The sequence below is a fragment of the Mastomys coucha genome, unplaced genomic scaffold (assembly GCF_008632895.1).
Source record: "Mastomys coucha isolate ucsf_1 unplaced genomic scaffold, UCSF_Mcou_1 pScaffold3, whole genome shotgun sequence".
NCBI classification, from domain to species: Eukaryota; Metazoa; Chordata; class Mammalia; order Rodentia; family Muridae; genus Mastomys; species Mastomys coucha.
The window spans coordinates 65671771-65691477 of record NW_022196909.1 but is presented as its reverse complement, the minus strand read 5'-3'; the positions used below and the strand labels follow the sequence as shown (position 1 = coordinate 65691477).

Genomic DNA, 19707 nt, shown 5'->3' with positions numbered 1-19707 from the left:
GAGCTCGGCCCTGTGAAAGTTCTGTGCCCCAGTGTAGGGGAATGCCAGGGCCAGAAAGTGGGAGAGAGTGGATGGCAGGCATGGGGAAGTGGGAGGCAATAGGGGTTTGTTTTGGTTGTTTTTGTTTGTTTCTTTGTTTTTTGGAGGGGAGACTGGGAATGGAGAAATTTATATGTAAATAAAGAAAATATCTAAAAGAAAAAAATATATAGTTAATATGTTTGGAGTTATTTAAAATTTATATTGAGAAAAACATGTATTTTCAGTATTGCTATAGACAAACATCTACATAAGACTGTTAAACTGATTGTTGTTTTATATCAAACAACTTTTATAATACTCATTGTTATAATATTTTATGAATTTTAAAGAATATGACAAAAAATGTTATTGTATGTATTGAAGGGGGAGTCTCTGGAAGGAGTTGTGCACAAAAGGGAAACAAGAATGTGATTTAATTCTATTTACTTAAAATATGTTTTTAAATGTTAACAAATTCAGATAAATTGAAATCGTGTATCGTCTCTCATCATAATGCCATAAAATTAAATCAATAAAAAAGTATAATTCAAAAAAAGAATGTTCAATGACTAAAAATCTTGTTCTCATTGAAAATTTTAAGTGCCTGTTTTCACAAATTTCTCTATCATTCGTATTATGCATCATGATGGCAAAAAAAACCATGAGTACTATAAAGTTGTTTGATATAAAACAGCAATTAATTTAACAGTGTTATGTAAGTGCTTGTCTACAGCAATACTGAAAATACATATGTTTTTCTCAGTATAAATTTCAAATAACTCCAAACATATTAACTGTATATTTCAAAATAATACATCACTACTATTATTTTCTTAAATGAACATAAATATATAAAGTCTTTTTGTTTGTTTGTTTTGTATTTAGTACAGTTTAAAGTCTTGGCTCTTTCTGTGGTATAAGCCACATAAGAATAATTTTTAGACATTGGATTTCATTGTAATAAGGCTGTACTTCAATGACCCTCAAATCACCGAAGGATTTTACCTCCATCATAGCTAAGCTGAGAGTTGACAGTTCTGCTCCACCAAGGAATGAATTGTAGTCACGGTTTTTGGATGCAGACTCCTGCTATGGTCAAAACTATTTGACTTGAGTAAGTGACTTTATTGTCAAGGGTAATAGATGGAAAACATCAACATAAGGAGCAAAACTACACCTTAGAAGAAGCAAGAAAATAATCTTTTAACAAATCCATACAAATCTAATTCCACATCTTACAACAAAAACAACAGGAAGTGACAATTACCTTTTCTTAATATCTTAATATGAAAATTAATATTACCAACATATCCTAAGCAATTGAAATCCAAAAATATGAGGAATTAGAAATTTGTTTATTGTCATCCAATGGTCTCTCTAATTTGGTAATTGGAGAAATAGGTCCAATAGTGTACAATCTATATACACTTTCAGCTTGTTTGTGACAGTGTCTTGCTTAGTACAACATAAGGGTCTTGAAATCTTGCTTCTCCTATCTCAGCCTCTCTATTAGTAGTATTGTTTATTTCATGTTTTTATACTATACTATGGTTTCAGTGCAGCTTATATATTTCAAAAGTATTTATATACCCTAGGGAGACATAGACAATTAATTTGGGAGGTGGCTTGTAGGAAAGAGAACAACAAAGAGTGAGACTGAATGCTTTGCTTGACATTTGTAGCTCTTGTATCAAATTTGAAGAAGAGGACTTTACAAGTTACTCTTTCTCTGAGATGAATGCTTTTCCTAATTATCACAGCCAATGAACCAGATTCTTACCCACACCTAATGTCTGTGCCACCCTCCAAGCAGAACCACTGTTCATTGAAACAGTTGGTGAATGACTATGGATAGACTATCTTAATACAGGATGATATTTTCTAGTTCCATCCATTTGCCTGCAAAACTCAGGATGTCCTCGTTCTTCATAGCTGAGTAGTATTGCATTGTGTAAATGAACTGCATTCTCTGTATCCATTCTTCTGTTGTGGGGCATCTGGATTGTTTCCAGCTTCTGGCTATCACAAACAAGGTGGCTACGAACCTACAATACCTGCATATCTTTTTTGTCATATTCCTTAAAATTTATAAAATATTATAACAATAAAAATGAGTACCCGGCTGTACCCAGGAGTCCCAGAAGCAGAGAAGGAGGAGGATGGTTTAACAGGTTTCTAATTAGGCCCGCCTTCAAATGAATTAGGGTAATGGTGAAGGTAGAGAACACTGGGTGCCTTTTAAGAGAGTTTAGGATGTATAAACAGGGAACACAGCCTGGAAATGAGTACAAAGAATTTATACTAGCAAGGGGTTGGAACCAGAGTGGGAAGCAGGTAAAGCACAGAAAGCTGTGGCCACACAAGAGATTGCACAGCCCTTGCAGATTCAGTATGGCCAACTTAGTGAAGGGAGGGAGGTCACGTAGGAAATTAAGTTGAGGAAGGTAAGATTTTATTTGGTTTATCATGGGTACATCAGCAAGAATCTTAATAGAGAAAGAAGATTAGGAAAAAAATTATAGAGTAACACACCAAACCTCAAACAAAGAAAATAGCAGGAAAGCAATTTTTTTTTCATGTGGCTGCTGGGAATTGAACTCAGGACCTCCCTGCCCTGCTCGCTCTGCCCCACTCGTTCTGGCATAACACACTGTAGCTGTCTTCAGACACACCAGAAAAGAGCGTCAGATCTCATTACGGGTGGTTATGAGCCACCATGTGGTTGCTGGGATCCAAACTCAGGACCATTGGAAGAACAGTCAGTGCTCTTACCCGCTGAGCCATCTTGCCAGCCCAGGAAAGCAATTTTTAATCAACCATTTATTCAATTAAGAAGTATTTCAACACATATTGTATTAGTCAGTAGAATCACAGAATTTAGAATGTCTCTGTATATTGAGGGAATTTATTGTGATGACTTACAGTCTTGTATGTAGTCCAACTAACCCAACAACGGTCAGCTGTGAATTGGAAGTCCAAGAATCTAGTAGTTACTCAGTCCCACAAGGCTGGTTGTTTCAGTAGCCTTCTTCTGTACAAGTAGGTTCCAACAGATGTGCTGGCAAGTAATGCAAGCATTCGAAGAAGAGTGAGTCTTCCTTCTTTCAATGTCCTTATGTAGGCCTCCAGCAGATGATGTGGCCCAGATGTGTGCTACCACACCTGGATCTGGGACCTGCTTTCTCAGAGGCTGATCTTGAACTCAGAGATCTCCTTGTCTCAGTCTCCTGGGTTTAAAGGCATGTAATACCTTGCCTGGGCCTAGGCTTCTCATGGCCACAATGCCCATGACCTCCACACCAAGATCCAGGTCAAAATTTTGTGTCTTCCAGCCTCAAGATTTTGATCACAGGTGTGGCCTCCTATTATGGATTGTAGTTCATTCCAGATATAGTCAAGTTGATAACCAGCAATAGCCATTACACATATTACCAAATTGCTACTATTTACCAGACCGCGGTGCACATATGGTAGTATAAAATGGACCTAGTAAATGTGTAGGTGCATACCATAAGAAGGAGGAAGAATTTTTATGGAAAGGTTTGATACAGATACAGGAAGAGTATGCTTCCCACCTTATAGCTGAAGGGGTTAAGGGTGATAGCAGGTGAAGAGGGCGGGCTTAGGGGAGACCTGGCTGCTCATCAAGGGCTGAGGAGACAGCAATAGAGATGGGCAAGTGCACAGCAAGCAGAAGTGACTGGGTCAAGAACCGGGAGGAAGGTACATCCCAAATAGAACACTTTTCTCAAGTTCTTGTTGCAAACCCATCACTGGATTCCAAAACTCAGTGCCCTGTTGGGCATCTAGTATTGTGATGTTCATACACTGGATAGTTGCATTTCTTCATTCTTAACTGAACATCACTGTTCACAGGTACCTCTTTCATAGCTCACAGATTTCACTGAGAGAAGGGAACATCCTTCACTTCAGGACACATTCTCCTGGGGCCTCCATGGATAGGCTTGAAAGGGCTGTAGTCATATTGACAGTATAAAATACTTGCAAAGTATTCATTTATCTGGGGCAAGGGTCTGTAGTTCCAACAGTTTTTCAAGGAAATTTATATCCTATAAAATGAGGATTCAAAGCTTCCTAGTTTACAGATAAGGAAACCTGCTTTGGTTTAAATTTTATTAGCCCAAGCCCCCCTCAGAGAGGGGAGGAAGGGGAGGGTGGATGGATGGACCCACAGGCAGACAAATAGACAGACATTGAAGTCCTAACTCTTGGTGTATATCCGAGTGGGAACTAATTCCCAATAGATTGTTATAGATACAATTCATTAAGATGAGGTCATGCTACATGCTCAGGCGAAAAAATAATTATTATTTTGCATTTTCAATAACTATGTTTACTTGACCCTCCCAAAAGTCTTCAAGAGTGCTGATTTTTTTTCCCTAACATCAGATTTTAAGTCCTCAGTTGCTCCTATCCTTTATTTTCTGAAGCTCATTAATTTGACTAGCCTGGCTGGGGATCCCCTTTGTCTCCACCCTAACAAGGCTAGGATAATAGGCATGCTTACCAAACCTATAATTGTGTGTGTGTGTGTGTGTGTGTGTGTGTGTGTGTGTGTGTGTGTGTGTGTGTGGCTTTAGGCTTGGGGTGTGTTTAGTATTTGTACTTTAGTTCTAGGCATACCTTTTTAAAAATAAAATATAAAAACATTCTAACTCATGACATGAGAATATCTCCTTTGTCTTGTTCTCCATTTGACTTTAGATATTTTGTGTTGTTTTACTTTTCTCAGATAAGGTCTTACACTGGAGCCTAGGCTGGTCTTGAACTCAGGAATCCTGCTTAAGCCTCCACAGTGCTGGGACCATGCGCATGTTCTTCCTTTCCTGGCTACCTGTTGATTTTCTTAGTCAGAAATTCTTTCAACTATGTACAGTATAGTGAACCATCTGAACTTCTTATGTCTGGGAAAGTTTCTTATCACTTCTACCTAGTGCTTTTAATTTTGTTGTTGAGGGTGCTGATGATGGCTTATTTTATGGTTTAAATTCCATTTTTATTTCTAGTAAATACTTAATGTACACACAAACATATATACATACATGTGTAGAGGGAAGTATGATGTTTCAGTGTATGTATATGATATGCATTCATTAAAGCAGATAACTGTTATTCCAGTCTCTATTTTCCTATGTTTGGACCATGTTTTGAGCTCCATAACTTGTTTCTTCAGTGAACTAGAACATGCTGAGATGTGTTAGGATACAGTTCCCTGTTTTCTTTAGCCATCCCTGGCTTGGCATGTGTGCAGTTGTGGCTTCCTTGTGGCTCACATGCCCCTCTTCCTTATTGTGTGCTGGTTCTCAGCTTTCTCTTGAGCCACTAGCTGTCTGTATGCCAGTGCTTCCATCTGTCCTACCCCAGAATTTCCACTTCTCTGTTTGCCATTTAACAGCATGTTCAACAACATACTCTAGCTACAAAATTTCAACTAAAGATTAAATTTGTCTTTTCTAGAAAACTTTTACCAAACTTAATAATTAAACATAGAAGCTCTAAAACTACATTTCAGTGCATGTCTATATTGAGCACAGTCCCAAGTCTTATTTTTGAAGGAGTATGTGAGTACTCCTTGACTCCAGCTCTCTTTTCTCTGATATAAAATATTATAGCCACCTAAGATACAGAGACTAATGTTAGTTACTAATGCCATTAATACCATTTATATCACTTTATAACTTAGATTAACAATCTTTGGGAGTTTCTCTAACAGACCATAATAACAAACCTGTTTTAATGGGTGCTTGTGGGGTGTGAGTGAGGCAGTAGATGTGTTAATCATTTATGGGTGCACTTGTCCGTGTGGAGCTAAGATTTCAAGGTTGTATATCTTTTTCAATTGTTTTTCCACTTTATTTTTTAAGACAAGGTCTCTCACTAAGTCTGAAATTGCCATTTCAGCCAGAATGGCTGGCTAGCTAGCTCCATGGATTTCCCTGTCTTCACCTCCCAGCACTGGGGTTTCAGGTACCCAGCACCACCCAGCTTTTTGTATGGGTGCTGAGGATCTGGAAGCAAATCCTGAAGCTTATGCCTTAAGTTCTTTATTCACTGAGCATCTCAATTAGCTCCTACATTGTGTTTTTTTTTTTTAAGAGAATTTCTAGTTCACAGCAAAAGACAAAATCTGCAGTAAGTCATTGGTCCCCTCACCTAAACCTTCCTCTGCTGTCAGTGTCCCAAATCTGATGCTTTCCTCAGAATGCATAAACTGACCTTGACATGTTGTCATCACCCTAAATCCACAGTTGAAATTAGGATTCATTCTTTGTTTATTCCTGATAATGAGCTTCGTTATTAGGCTGGCTCATGAACACCTGACATGGGGTACTTTTGATACATAGTTTACTGTGACTCACATGTCTAAAGGTCCAAGCTCAAGGTCAGGTAGCACCAACAGTTTATCATGCTAGAACCTAATGGCAGAAGCAAAGAAACAAGTGAAGAGACAAACATATGTTATCAGGAGCCAAGAAGTGGGGAGAGAGAGAGTAAAGAAGACAGATTACAGGCCTAGGACTGTCTGAATTACTACTCTTTTGCTATGAGGAGACATCATGACCAAAGCAACTCTTATCTAGAGAAACATTTACTTGTGAGTTTGTTTACAGATATTCCATCATAATGACAGGAAGAAAACAGGCCTTGTGCTGGAGCAATAGCTGGGAACTTTTTATCCTTATCCTTAGGCAGCAGAGAGAGAGGGGGAGAAATTGAGTCTGAGCTTTTGAACCTCAAAACCCACCCCTGTTGACACACCTTGTTGGCCCTGTCTACTCCAACAAGGCAATACCTCCTAATCATTCAAAACAATCCACCAGCTCGGAGCCCAGCATTCAAATCCATCAACCTCCAACCCCATTCTGCTCTTACTACTGCAGACTCTTTCAAGGCTGTAACTCCTTGATCTCATGGCCTCCCACCAGACCATCTAATAATAGCCACCAGTACTAGAGTCAAAGCTTTTCATATTCACCTTTAGGGAGGCACCCCATTAATATTCTAGTGACCATGAAGAAATCATATGGAATTTTTACTACCAAAAATTCCTATATTTCTCTCTGTTCATCCCTCTCTCCCAAAAGCTCCTATAAACTATTGATCCTTGTACTGTCTCCATTGTTTTTCTAGTATGTCATATATGTAAGGTAACCATGTGGAACTTTTCAGAATGGCTTAATTACTAAAGTGCAGTTACATTCCTCCAGGTTGTACTTTCCTGACATGTGCAAGAATCACTACTCAATGCTGAATAATCTTATCTGTTGCCTTATGTACAAGAGTTTGTCTGTTCTTTCATCACTTCCCTGGAGGACACTATATACAATAAAGCTTTCCTGTAGGTTCTTTCCTTTTACATCATCATTTTATGTCAACATCAATCCCTTAAGAACTACTTAGTGTCCACTCAATATTGTCTACTTGCCTCCATATGTTGATGGAAGCCCTTTCCCACCTCAGGTTTGCTTAAAGGAGTTATCCCAACATTATGCCATTACCAGCCCATTTCTTTGTTACAAACACTATTTTTCACTTCCAGTGGGATATGAAGAGAAATTTAAGACTCTTCTTAGGATTGAACTCAATATTTGAAACAAAATGGACTTTAATTAATGTTTTGTTGAATGAATGAATGAATGAATGAATGAACATATAAAATCTAACTACATGTAAAGGGTACTGTTAGTACTTCTTTAAAAACATTTTTACCTGTGTTTATCTGTATTTATGCTCTATATCTACCTATCTACATGTACATGTGTGCTATACCACACATCTGTAGTTCAACCAGACAATTTATGGAATTAGTTCTCTTCTTCTACCAAATGACTCCCAGGGATTAGCATCAAGTCAGCAGGCATGATAGCAAGGGCTTTAGTCTGCTGAGCCACCTTACTGGTCCCTGGGAGCACTTATTAGGTACAGTACCTACCTACCAGCCCTTTCCACTGACAGTTGTTTTTCCAGATTAAGATATTATTAAGACTACGTAATCACATTTAAATGAAAAGTGTTCCAAGTGGTCAGCCCTACCACCTAGACATATGAGCAGCACTAAATGGACTTTTCAGATTGTATTTAAATGTGTGTATATGTGTGTGTATGTATGTGTGTGTATGTGTGTATCAATAATAATTTAAGGAAAGATTATGAATTTGAAGAGGATGGAATTAGAGGGGCAGAAATTATATAAATACAGTGCTTGTGAAAGAAATTATCAAAAATTGTGATTTTTTTAAATCTACTTATTTAGTTCTCCTACATTTTCAAGAAAGAACTCCTTTATGTATTCATATGTCTTTTGGATTAAAGATTAAGCAAGGGAATTCTGAAGGGAGAAGAAATGTCCTGGTCTGGCTATGTGACTCAGCAGTAGAGCTCTTGTCTGATGCAAATGCTGTGGCATGAGATAAAATACCATGACAGAGCACTAGGAGGAAGAATGTATTTGGGGCTCATGGTTCCAGAGAGGTGATCGTCCATTACTATCACAGCAAGAAGTGTGGTAGCAAACAAAACCAGCCAAGAGGTCACCAGAGAAGACAGAGGACATGAGTGACCGTGAAATGGTGCAGCTCTGTAAGTTCTCAAACCTTCCCCCAGTGACATACATTCTGCAGGAAGGCCACATCCCAGGCCTCCCCAAACAGCCACCCAGCTGAGGATCAGGCATTCAAATGCCAGAGACCATGGATAATATATATCATTTAAACCCCCACAAGCACCAATGTTCAGTCCCTACCTCCCTGGAGGTGGGGTCAGATCCCTCAATGGGCTTATTGCTTTTTTTGTCTCAAAGATTTGTGTGCACCAAAAAAGTTTAGGCTTCCTTTGAATGCATGAAGATTTGGAAATACTAGACCTTGAGCTCCAATGATGAATACAAGGCGTTCTTGTCACTGAAGTATAATAAATTATGAGAAAGCCTTCAAGTTTCTTTGTTTATTAACTCATTGCTCTTATTTTCTCTGTAAACTATGATTGTTTGTTCTACGTTACACATTCTTAATAAAAGAACTGTGTTGCTTTGATTCTAAATACATCTCTTGACAGTTATTAACCTTCACGTTAATATTTATTATCAGAAGACCTTATCTCCACACTGTCCCATCTCATTTTATCAGTTTAATGGATAATGAGTACACACCACCCTTGCAGAGAACAGGAATTCAGTTGCCTCATATACAGTAAGTGACTCACAACTGCCTGTAGCTCCAGGAAATCCAATGCCTTCTTCTGGACTCTTTCGGCAGCTGCACTCATATGCACTCCTATAGACACATGCTTACACAAAATTTTAAAATAAGATCATTAAAATGGAATGTGCGAAAAATTAGCTATGTTCAATTAACTGACCTCAGATTTACATCAAGTACCGTGGGCACTTCTGCAGGCCCTGACTGCATGTGCAGCACACACACCCTGAGCCCTGGTTTGTCTTATTTGAATGGGCCTGACACTTGGTAGTGCTGTACATTTTAAGTCAGAACTTCTGGAATATAACTCTTATGCTGTTATCTGTTCTCTAGTTAGAGTAAAGTCTGTTAAATTGTATTTCTCTTGAAATGAGTAACAGCAATTTTTTTTTTTAAATTTTGAACAAAAGGAATGTGCTGGTTTGAATTCAAAACTTTTTCTTATTAAAAAAAATAAAATTTAAGGTCATATTTTATCAATACAAAATGTGCTAGTGAGTAATGACTTGCCAAGTCTGTGCAGCATTTGCAGATGAGTGTGTGTAACTTTAGGGTTTCAAGGCTAGCTGGAATAAGTGGTGTTTGTCCCAAGGGTCACCAGAGGAGAGGGCTCCAAAGGGCAGCGCAGTTCAGTGTTGTCAACATTTGCAAGAACCACTTCTTTTGTTGAGAATATAGCTGTATTTATGCTCTGGGTGTCTCTGGGCCTTAACAGACTATACAGAGTTTGGATTGATTGATTGATTTTATGATTTAATGATTACATTTCTCCCTTTTTTCTGGTCCATTTGAAATCCCATTTTATATATTATGATTTTGTAGTAGAAAAGTAAAAATAGTAAGCATCTTTGCCTCACAGAAAGGATCATTTTTGCTCCGGCTGTATGGGTTCTTCTTTTTTCTGTATGTGGTAAGACTTCACAAATATTCTTTTTTCAGAGTATGTACTACTCATTGTATGCCTTTTATGTGACAGCACTTACATATTGACATTATTGTGTAATGAATTATGAACGAGCCTCTAGGTTTCCTTGTTAGATCATTGCGGGGAGTGGATGCCCCTGACTACAGGCACCCTCAGAGGCAGTAGATCCCCTGGAGCTGGAGTTACAAGTGTTTGTAAGCCACCTAATGTCTGCACTGCAAATACAAGTTAGGTGTTCTGCAGTAGTAAGTGCTCATAACTACTGAGCCACCTCTCTAGTCCCCATTGTTTTTATTTTTTATGAAGTCTTTGATTATTTGTTCTGTATGCCAAATCCACATATAAATATAAGAACTCATACCATTTCTAAATACTTGCTGCAGCTGGCTGTATATGTTAAAAGACATTGTCTTTCTGTGACTTCTCTGAGGTTAAAACATAGTTTTCAGAAGCCCTCTGCAATTGTCTTCATTGTCTTTTGTATGTAGACAGCCTTGTCCTGATACTAAGATGGAGGAAAACATCAGACACTGCTGAAGGCCAAGGTTTTCAGTTCAGCAGTCCAGCAGGAGCCTTGACCTGAGCCTATTGTTGTCTACTTTGCACTATCATGTCCCCATCTATAGATGGGAGTACATGGTTGGGCTGCTTTTCCTAGAGGGGAGTAGGCGGCCTTTGGGGATGGGCATGGAATGTATGACTAGTTGCTAGTGATCTATTGGGTAGCAGAAAGGTGATAGCTATCGTTCTTAATTTTAAGATCATTAAAGGAAGTCTACATTTTGGTTTTTGGTAATTTTCCATCTGCCTTGTTACTCTGAAAAATCATTTCTCCATATAGAATCGAATAATTTGGAGAAAATCATAGCTAGCTAGCAGTGAACTATGTTGCTGTCAAATTTCTCAGTTTTAATCATCTTTCTGGTAGTGTCACTCCCTATGGGCCAAGCATCCAAACAAATGAATCTATGAGGGCCATACCTATTCAAACCATCACACAGTACTGCCACTTGTCAGAGTCATACTGAGCAAGAGGGTGGATGTATAGCCACCACCTGGGCCACTGTCATAGAAACTCTTAGACTATTACTTGTCAGCTGCTACTAAGGCACAAAGAAAGAGACTCTCCAAAGCCTGCATTCTTTCAAGAACAGCAAAGGGATCCATCCTGGGATACAAGTGCCACCTGCACAGACGCCATGTGCACCACGTGGCAGGCTACCACAAAAGTGTTTTAAACAAAGAGCACTGCTTGCAAAGCTTCTTTAGTATTTATAGCAGTTACTTAGAGAAGTCTTTATTTTGTTGCAACAGCTTCAGGTTGGAGCCTTCTGACTGGAAAGCCTGCTATGGCTTTTCATTACCAGTATGCATATAAAAAGAACCTTTATATGGGGGTGCATGCCTTTAATACAAACACTCCAGAGGCGTAAAGACGTAGATTTCTGTGTAAGGCTAGCCTGCTCTAAGCCAGTTAGTGGTATGGCAAAAACATAAATAAAAACCTGGAAAAAAATGAAAAGAGTACAATGAGTTTGGGTTTCTATTTCCATTTGAAGGAAATGTGTTTATGCTTCATTGTGCTTTAAAAGCAAAATCCTGAAGCAGTGTTCTGAGGAGGTGGTTGGGGCAAAATTAAAAGTAGTAAATATTTTGCCATGTCATTATTGCATGCTCTGGTAGAATCAAGATTAGGTAAGGTTCAATACTGCATTCATGTTTTTCTCTGTTTTGTGTTTTGTTTTATTTTGTTTGTAGGAGACAAAGTTTAAGGAACAAAACCCATGGGGATAGAGTGCTGGCCTAGCATGTACAAGGTCCTAGGTTCCATTCCAAGGACTATAAAATGGAAGAAGGGAACTGGGGAGCTAGGGAAGGAGGGGGTAGAGAAGGAACATAACTAAACTTTTATTATGTCAGATCCCTGCTGCCTGGTTTTTAAACAAGTTTCTATAGCTCTTCTGCGTACCCTAAATTGAGCGCTGTCTTCTAAGTATTATAAAAGTACAGGTTTTTCAGTAGGAACTTGATAATGGTATTGGTTGAAGGCACAAGATGCAGGCTCACCCCTTGTATGGCCTTAGTTATGGTATATCAATAGTCTAAATATCTGGAATGTAATAAGTGCTCAGAAATGTTCATAGAATTGAGTGAGATATCTATGAATAAATGTAAGAGAAAATTGGCAGCTTCTTCATTTGGTCTACATGTAGAATATTAACACATGTTGACTTGCCTTCTGTACTCTGTATATTCTTATAATTTTAAAATTATGGTAACAGGATTATTATACTGGTCCCTCCAAATAAAAGCCCAAATATCTAGTTATTCCAGCGACTCTCAGTAAGTTTGATCTTCTGGGTACTTACTTAACTTACTGTATTAGAGTGATGAGGTTAAGGGACTCGATGCTGACATTTGTATGCATTATACCATTTGATTCAAAGCATTATTTTTAAAGACAGATTTATATTACTGTGTAGAGTACAGCCCCTGGATTTCAAATCATGCTACACCAAGCAGTCACTTTGTGATATGAACAAATAACTTACCCTCTCCAGGTATCAATGTTGGTATGTGTAATACAAGGAAAATCATTGTAGACTTATAATAAAATGATGTTCGGCATTAAAAGAGACAAGGCTCATAAAGTTCTAAGCCTGGTCTCTTTCCACAAAGCCTCTAAGCTTCATCATCACCTTAGTGGGCTAGCTGGTAGACACAACACCTCGGCTTCTCCAAACTCACGTCTTCAGAGTAAGTACTTCCTTGTTGGCTTCTATGTCCTGCTTTAGTTTGGGGCCATTACACTTAACAGTCACTTAGCAAATCACTGCATTGAATGATGTAGGCAGTTTTCTAAAACCATTCAGTTGTTTTCTAGAGACTAAACTTTTTATGTTGTAGAGGTTACCCCTGCAGACCTTGAGTGCCACTTTAGAGAACTTGAGAAGACTCAAATGGGATCCTCAGATTCAAATCTGAGTACTGCACCCAAATACATTCCACAAAACTCTCCTGCATTGTTTTACAAAACAGGTAAAATTTATTCCCTGGCCAGGTACTAAATTTGAATGTCAGCATTTGAGAAAATAACTTTTTTGATTACCTGTTTTTTTAAACTTCATTGCTTTAAATGAAAACTGTTTATAAAGCATTATACCATTATATCCTCGCTTCTTTAATTTCTAAAGGAAAAAAATGACAGTAGGGAACTGGATGTAAATATGGCAAAATGAACAAATAAGAAGAGTCTGAAGAGACAGAGAGCAGGTAGGGAAAGTGAGTGCTTTACAAATGAAAGCAGATGTGTGAAATTACAAGCTGTCAGATCACCAGTGGAAATGAAGATGATTAAGGAGTTCCTTACATAGTTTATAATTATTCATTTGGCCCAGTCTAGTCTCCTTTCCATAGTATTCACAGGAGCGAACATGGTACAAAGCTTCCTTAAAAAGTGGCTTCTCTCTGGGCAGTGGTGGCGCACGCCTTTAATCCCAGCACTTGGGAGGCAGAGGCAGGTGGATTTCTGAGTTTGAGGCCAACCTCGTCTTCAGCATGAGTTCCAGGAAAACCAGGGCTACACAGAGAAACCCTGTCTCAAAAAAAGAAAAAGAAATAAAGAAAAAGAAAAAAATGGCTTCTCCAGCAGCAGGAAGAAAATCTAAGAATCAAAGTCTTTTTAACTCAGTATTTTGTCTTTTTTCCCTTGAATCATAGTTGTTTTCCTGTGGAACACTTTTCAGGTAACTGAAAAGTTTACCTGAACTTAATGAACAAGATTTAATTACAACTGCAGGAAGCTGTAGCTGTGAAGTTCCCTCACAGTGTTACAGAGGCAGTCATGTGACTGACAAAACATGTGTCATTAATGGGCCCAACTCTGCAATGACTGATGGATAGAGAAGCAAGAAGTACGGGAGTTTACCCAGACTGGCTTTACACGTGTGTGTAGTAAGCGCACCCATAGTTAGGTTGGTGTATACAAGCTGATCATGGAAGGTTTTCTCCTTTTCTCACCCAAAAGATCCTCTATAGTCAGTCAGTCTCTCTCTCTTTCTCTTTCTCTCTCTTTCTCTCTCTCTCTCTCTCTCTCTCTCTCTCTCTCTCTCTCTCTGTCTCTCTCCTCTCTTTCTCTTTCTCTCTTTCTCTCTCTGTCTCTCTGTCTCCCTCTCTCTCTGAATTTCACTTTACTTTTAGAGAAACAAATAACTATAGAAAAGTATAATTTTGAATTTTCCATTATGTGATACATATATAAAAGAATGAGCAAGGTATAAATTGTGAAACATTAATAAGCAAGGTAAGTACTGTTTTATTAACTGGTTCCCCATTTATAAGTTTTCTGTTAGTATTTCTTAGCAGCAAAGCTAAAGATAGCCATATAAATGACAACAAATATGCACACATCTAAGAATGTATTTGTTGCAAATCCCACATCCATGCCTGCACCCTCCTTGCCCCACTCTCTGTGGGTCATGTTGGGTAGCTGAAATATGCTGATCCAGAGGGCTTTGGTGAATATCAATTCTTGGTACAGACTTTTGTCAAATAACCTCAATTATTATATCACTTGCTTTGGCTCTCAGTTATTTTCATAGACTCATCATAATGTACATATTTTAAACAGTATTATGTCTGAATCTTTTTTCCCTCTTTTTTAGTGATTTCTAGTAACTATCAGACCTGTCTTGGCCTTCTGATGCATTACCCACTCATTGGGGACATACACTCACTGATACTGAAGGCTCTGTTCCTTAGAGACCCAAAGGTAAGCTTTCTTATGGAAAACATGTATAAGTTTTTAAGTTGTGTGAAGAATCAAGTTCTCAATCTGATTTATTCCTAATGATTGCTGTAAGCCAGAGTTCACGTATCTCATTGGCCAGTATGTTAGCAAGTGAATTCAATGCACGTTGTCCTAGGAAACTGCACCCCAGCAGGTGCACTTGTTCTTCAGCAGGTTGTCTCTCTGTTATCTTAAGGAAATATGAACACCTACTTCTAACAGCCAGATTTCGCTCTTTGATAACCCCTCACAGGGGATGAGTTAATTTAAGTAGAGCTTCTCAGGCCACATAGAGTCAAGAAAAAACAGCTATACTAAGGACTAGGCCTCTGAGAATTTATCAGTGAGCTCTTGCTCTCTTGCCCTCTTGGGCTCTTCCCTTGCCTCCTCCCTTCCCCCTCTCTCCACATGTTCATGGCCAGTCTGTACTTCTCTACTCTCTCTCTCTCTCTCTGTTTCTCTGCCTCTACTACCCTCCCAACTCCCCTCCCTATGCCCTGAATAAACTCTATTCTATACTTAAAAAAAAAAAGAATTTATCAGTGAGTTATGATACGAATGTTTATATGTATAGATAGATATACATATACATGTTACTCTATTTTGTAGCTTACAAGTCACCTAATAAAGATTCAGACAGACCTTAACATTGATCTCTTTATTTGAATATAAAGCAATTCATTAAAATTTTCTTCATACTTCACCGAAAAAAAAAAGTGTGCTCTTTTACAACTAATGTTGTATTTCTTGAAAATAAGAACATTTAATGATCTTAAAAAAAATTGTGAATCCTTGCTGCTTTTGAGCCAAACAAAAATATTGGATGAAGAGTGAGAGAGAAAGCTTCACATACGAGGATGAGAGCGCCAGGCTCTGGATGGTAATCCCAGCCTTTGGCTCTTTGGAAATCTCCCAATAGTCATGTTGGCAGTTGTCAGACAGTCTGAGTCAGTCAGTCTGTCTGTGAGCTCTGTTGCCAGAGCTCTGCCTGTTCATCTTTGAGCATCCAAATGTGATAGAAATGAGATTCTAAAAGATTTTTTACCTTTCTCTGATTGATGACATTAACTTTGAGTATATTTTCTATTATATTACTTAGAATTTTCCTTACCTGCTGTTTTTAGAAATACTATCCTTTATTAGCATTTCTGTTATGCAAACAATTATATTACGCATGAAAATAAAATCTATGCTTTTTATATAAGGAGAAATCCTTTTTGGATGTGGCTTATAAATACCACTATTTGTACTTTGCATTTCTTTTTTGTCTACGTGTGTATGCAAATCATATGTACTCTGTAACTCAAAGCCCCACAGAAAGATCTAGTGGCTATAAAAGCTGTAAAGATGAAGTTGCTAATCACCGGTGAGTTTTGGTCTCCAAACTTAAAGCACATTGTGTCATCTCAGCATTTGGAATTGTAAACAGTAGAAAATGGGAGATTAACTAAACTTCAATTTCTACTCATTTTCTAAATAATATTTTATTTATTCTTTGATAATTTGCTACAATGTATTTTAAAAATATTTACCTTCTTCCCCAAACTCCTCTCATATTTTATCTCCATCTCCCTATCTACTGAGCTTCAAGTCCTTTTATGTTTGTTTTAAACCCATCTAACCAATTTTGTGCTGCCCAATTACTCTTCCATGTGGTGCTATTTCCTGGAATGTGGTCAGCCTACCAGATTCCATTCCCATCAAAGCGACTGACTTTCTCTTTCAGAACTTAGTGGTTGCCAGTAGTTCTTCCTCTGTGGTGGAACGTGCTGCTCAGCCCTGACACACACACACACACACACACACACACACACACTCTCCCTCCCCCCCCTCTCTCTGTGGGGATTTTTGCCTTGCTGGAGCTACAGTACCTGTGCGTGCTGTCATAGCTGCTGTGAGCTCATACATGCAGCTATGCTGATGTCTGGAAGACACGGTTTTGTTGTAGGTATCTACCATTTGTCAGATACCCTATTCCGGGCCAGGCACTCCTCAGTCTGGTCTCTACGTGAGGACTAATGGTGGATGAAGTGACTGGTATGCACTGAGCCCGAGTTCCCTGGGGGGTCGGCTCAATGAAGAAAGAAATGAATATTGTATCATAACTTACCAATCTTAGTAATTTTTCTAGGTAAATATGATCTTTTTAAGAGTAACTTACCCAATTTCGGAATTCGTTATAGTTAATCAACTAATGCTTATTAATGGAGTCTAACTACCCTTTCATGTTAGTGTGATTTTTGTAGAATACTTTTTGTTTCAGTAAAATATAATGAAGCAAATTCTATTAGTATTAAAAGTTAAGATTCAGAATTGTAGTCAAATGGGTAGAACAAGCGAAAAATCACTCTGAAGAAGGTAACTCAGACTCAGAAAGACAATCATGGTATGTCTTCACTTATAAGCTGTAACTGTAAAATAAAAGACAATCATGTTACGGCCCAAGACCCAGAGAGGCTAAGTAGCAGGGAGGATTTATGGGGGATGCAAGGATCTCCCTAGGAAGGGGAAATAAATAGATTTCACTAGTGGGCTGAAGTAGGTAGAGTTGATAACAGAAGGGATCAGGTATTGGGGGGGTTAGAGAAAGTTCTGGGAGAAACCACTAGAATTGGGGGACATTTTTGGAGCTAGGTGGAAACCTAGTACAATGGAAAGTCAGTGGAATCTATGAGAGTGGCCCTAGCAAAGACTCCTAGTAATGGGGGACACAGAGCCTGAACCAACTACCATCTGTAACCAGGCAAGGCCTCAAGTGGAGGGTTTGGGACACCAACCCAGCCATAAAACCTTCAACCTACAGTTCATCCTACCTGTAGAGAGTTCTGGGACCAGAGTCTAGCAGAATTATCATCAAAGAGACCAGAGAGACTCCATTAATAAGCAACTGATGGAGCAGAGAATACCACAGTTAGATCTCAGGAGTCATAAAGAAGACTCATGGGGGCTTTCAGAGACCAGGAAGCCTATAGGAGTGACCTAGGTCCTCTGCATATGTGCTATGACTGAGTAGTTTAGTGTTCTTGTGGGAGTCACTGGCTGTCTCTGACTATTGCCTGCTTGTGGCACCCTTTCCTCCTATTGGTTTGCCTTCTCTAGCCGTGATGTGATGGTATGTGTCTAGTCTTGTTTTAGCTTTTTATGCCACTCTTGGTTGATGTTCCTAGGAGGCCTGCTCCTTTTTGAGGGGAGATTGAGGGAAGATAGATTTGTAAGAGAGGGGAATTGGCACAGGATATAGGGTGTGGGTACAAGAGAAGATCTATAAACAAGGAATGATAAAAAGTAAGGAGAAAAGTATTAACATTAATTTTTTAAAGGGGGGAACTACTCTTTATTCAAAGTCTTACCAACTAAAATTGTCTTTAAAAGGTAGGATCATAACTGATGTTTCTGGGACTTAAGAGAGTAGACCTGGTAAGGAAGTCATGTTTACAGACTCACATGAGCAGGTTCATGAATGCTGATATCTATAGGAAAAGTAAAGAAAGTTCTTTATCCATAAGGGCTTTTCAGATGGCTATGTAAGCACAGCATAATTCTAGTTGAGTATAGTGGCTTCCTCTTTGACATCGCTCTGTAAATTTCAAGAGAGGTAATTTTCACTCTGGCAATTATAGTGTGCCTATGAGGAGTCTGAATTAGGAACTAGTAGATGTAGATCAAGCTCAGTATTTTGAAACCATCATGTTTATTGAGTTTTGATATTTTTGTAACATTGATTTGATACATTTGTAACATTTCTTTGTTCTAACTTCGTGTCACAGCCATGTGCATGCTGCTGACAGATTCAATAAAGTAAAAATCAGTAAAGAACTCCTTAGTAATTCATTGCCCACCTTCAACAAAGCACTTTTGCCCTGTTAATCATCTTTAATTTCTTCCTGGAAATTGCTCTCTTGAGAATATATTCTATAAATGCAGCGTAAGATACAAACCCCTAAGTGTTTTTGTATGGGTAGGGTAGACTTTACTTTGGAAAGATTTTCTCATTTGAGCAGTTTGAAATAATAGATCTATAAGCTGACAGACTTATAACTGATAGTTTTCCTAACACCTGGATGAACTTAATACAGTCCTCATAGCAGCCCTGTGGACTGAGGCAGAGCATCTTGTCTTCCTCCTTTCTAGTACACTGGGAAGATTCTAGGCCAGAAGCCTATAGGCTACATATAAGCTAGCTGGCGTAGCTTCTGGACCTTTGTGTCTACTTCCTCCCACCTGACATTCCTGACATCCTTCCTACCCTTTCAGTCAGGACATATGACACGTTCTGTTTTACCACCCCTATACATGCCTTTTATCAGTCATTTGTCAGGAATGATTCCTTCTTGTTTTCCATCAGTTAACTTTGTGTCCTACACAAAGGTTAAAAAAAAAATCAAATGCTATGCCTCTCTCTAGGACCCCACATTGACTCTAATATAGATAAAACTCATTTACCTGGCAAATTTATCGAACCCATATCTACATACACACAAACTATACCCAGTGTTGTATTATAGCTGCCATGTTTATCATAATGCTGAATTAACCCTACCATTTGACCTTAAGTACCATCTAGTTCTTCAATTTGCCATGTCAGAATTCCTCAAAAAGTATTTCTACCTGCAAATGTTATGAAATAACAATGACTTAGCAATCTGGTAGATAGAAATACAAATTCTAAATTTTGACTTCAGGCCATATAATTCATATTCATTCTCTCCCTCCCTCCGTCCCTCCTCCTCCTCCTCCTCCTCCTCCTCCTCCTC

The 19707-nt window shown here is 38.5% G+C and overlaps 1 protein-coding gene across 7 annotated transcripts in view; it reads left to right on the top strand.

The window, feature by feature from the left end:
- The window catches only part of Tbc1d5 (TBC1 domain family member 5), a 518011-nt gene that overhangs the window by 386532 nt on the left and 111772 nt on the right, over nucleotides 1–19707 (top strand). For all 7 annotated transcript variants that reach the window (XM_031348347.1, XM_031348346.1, XM_031348344.1 and 4 more), the window contains one exon: nucleotides 14829–14935. In XM_031348347.1, coding sequence (XP_031204207.1) covers nucleotides 14829–14935 — 107 coding nt within the window. The remainder of the gene's footprint in view (nucleotides 1–14828; nucleotides 14936–19707) is intronic.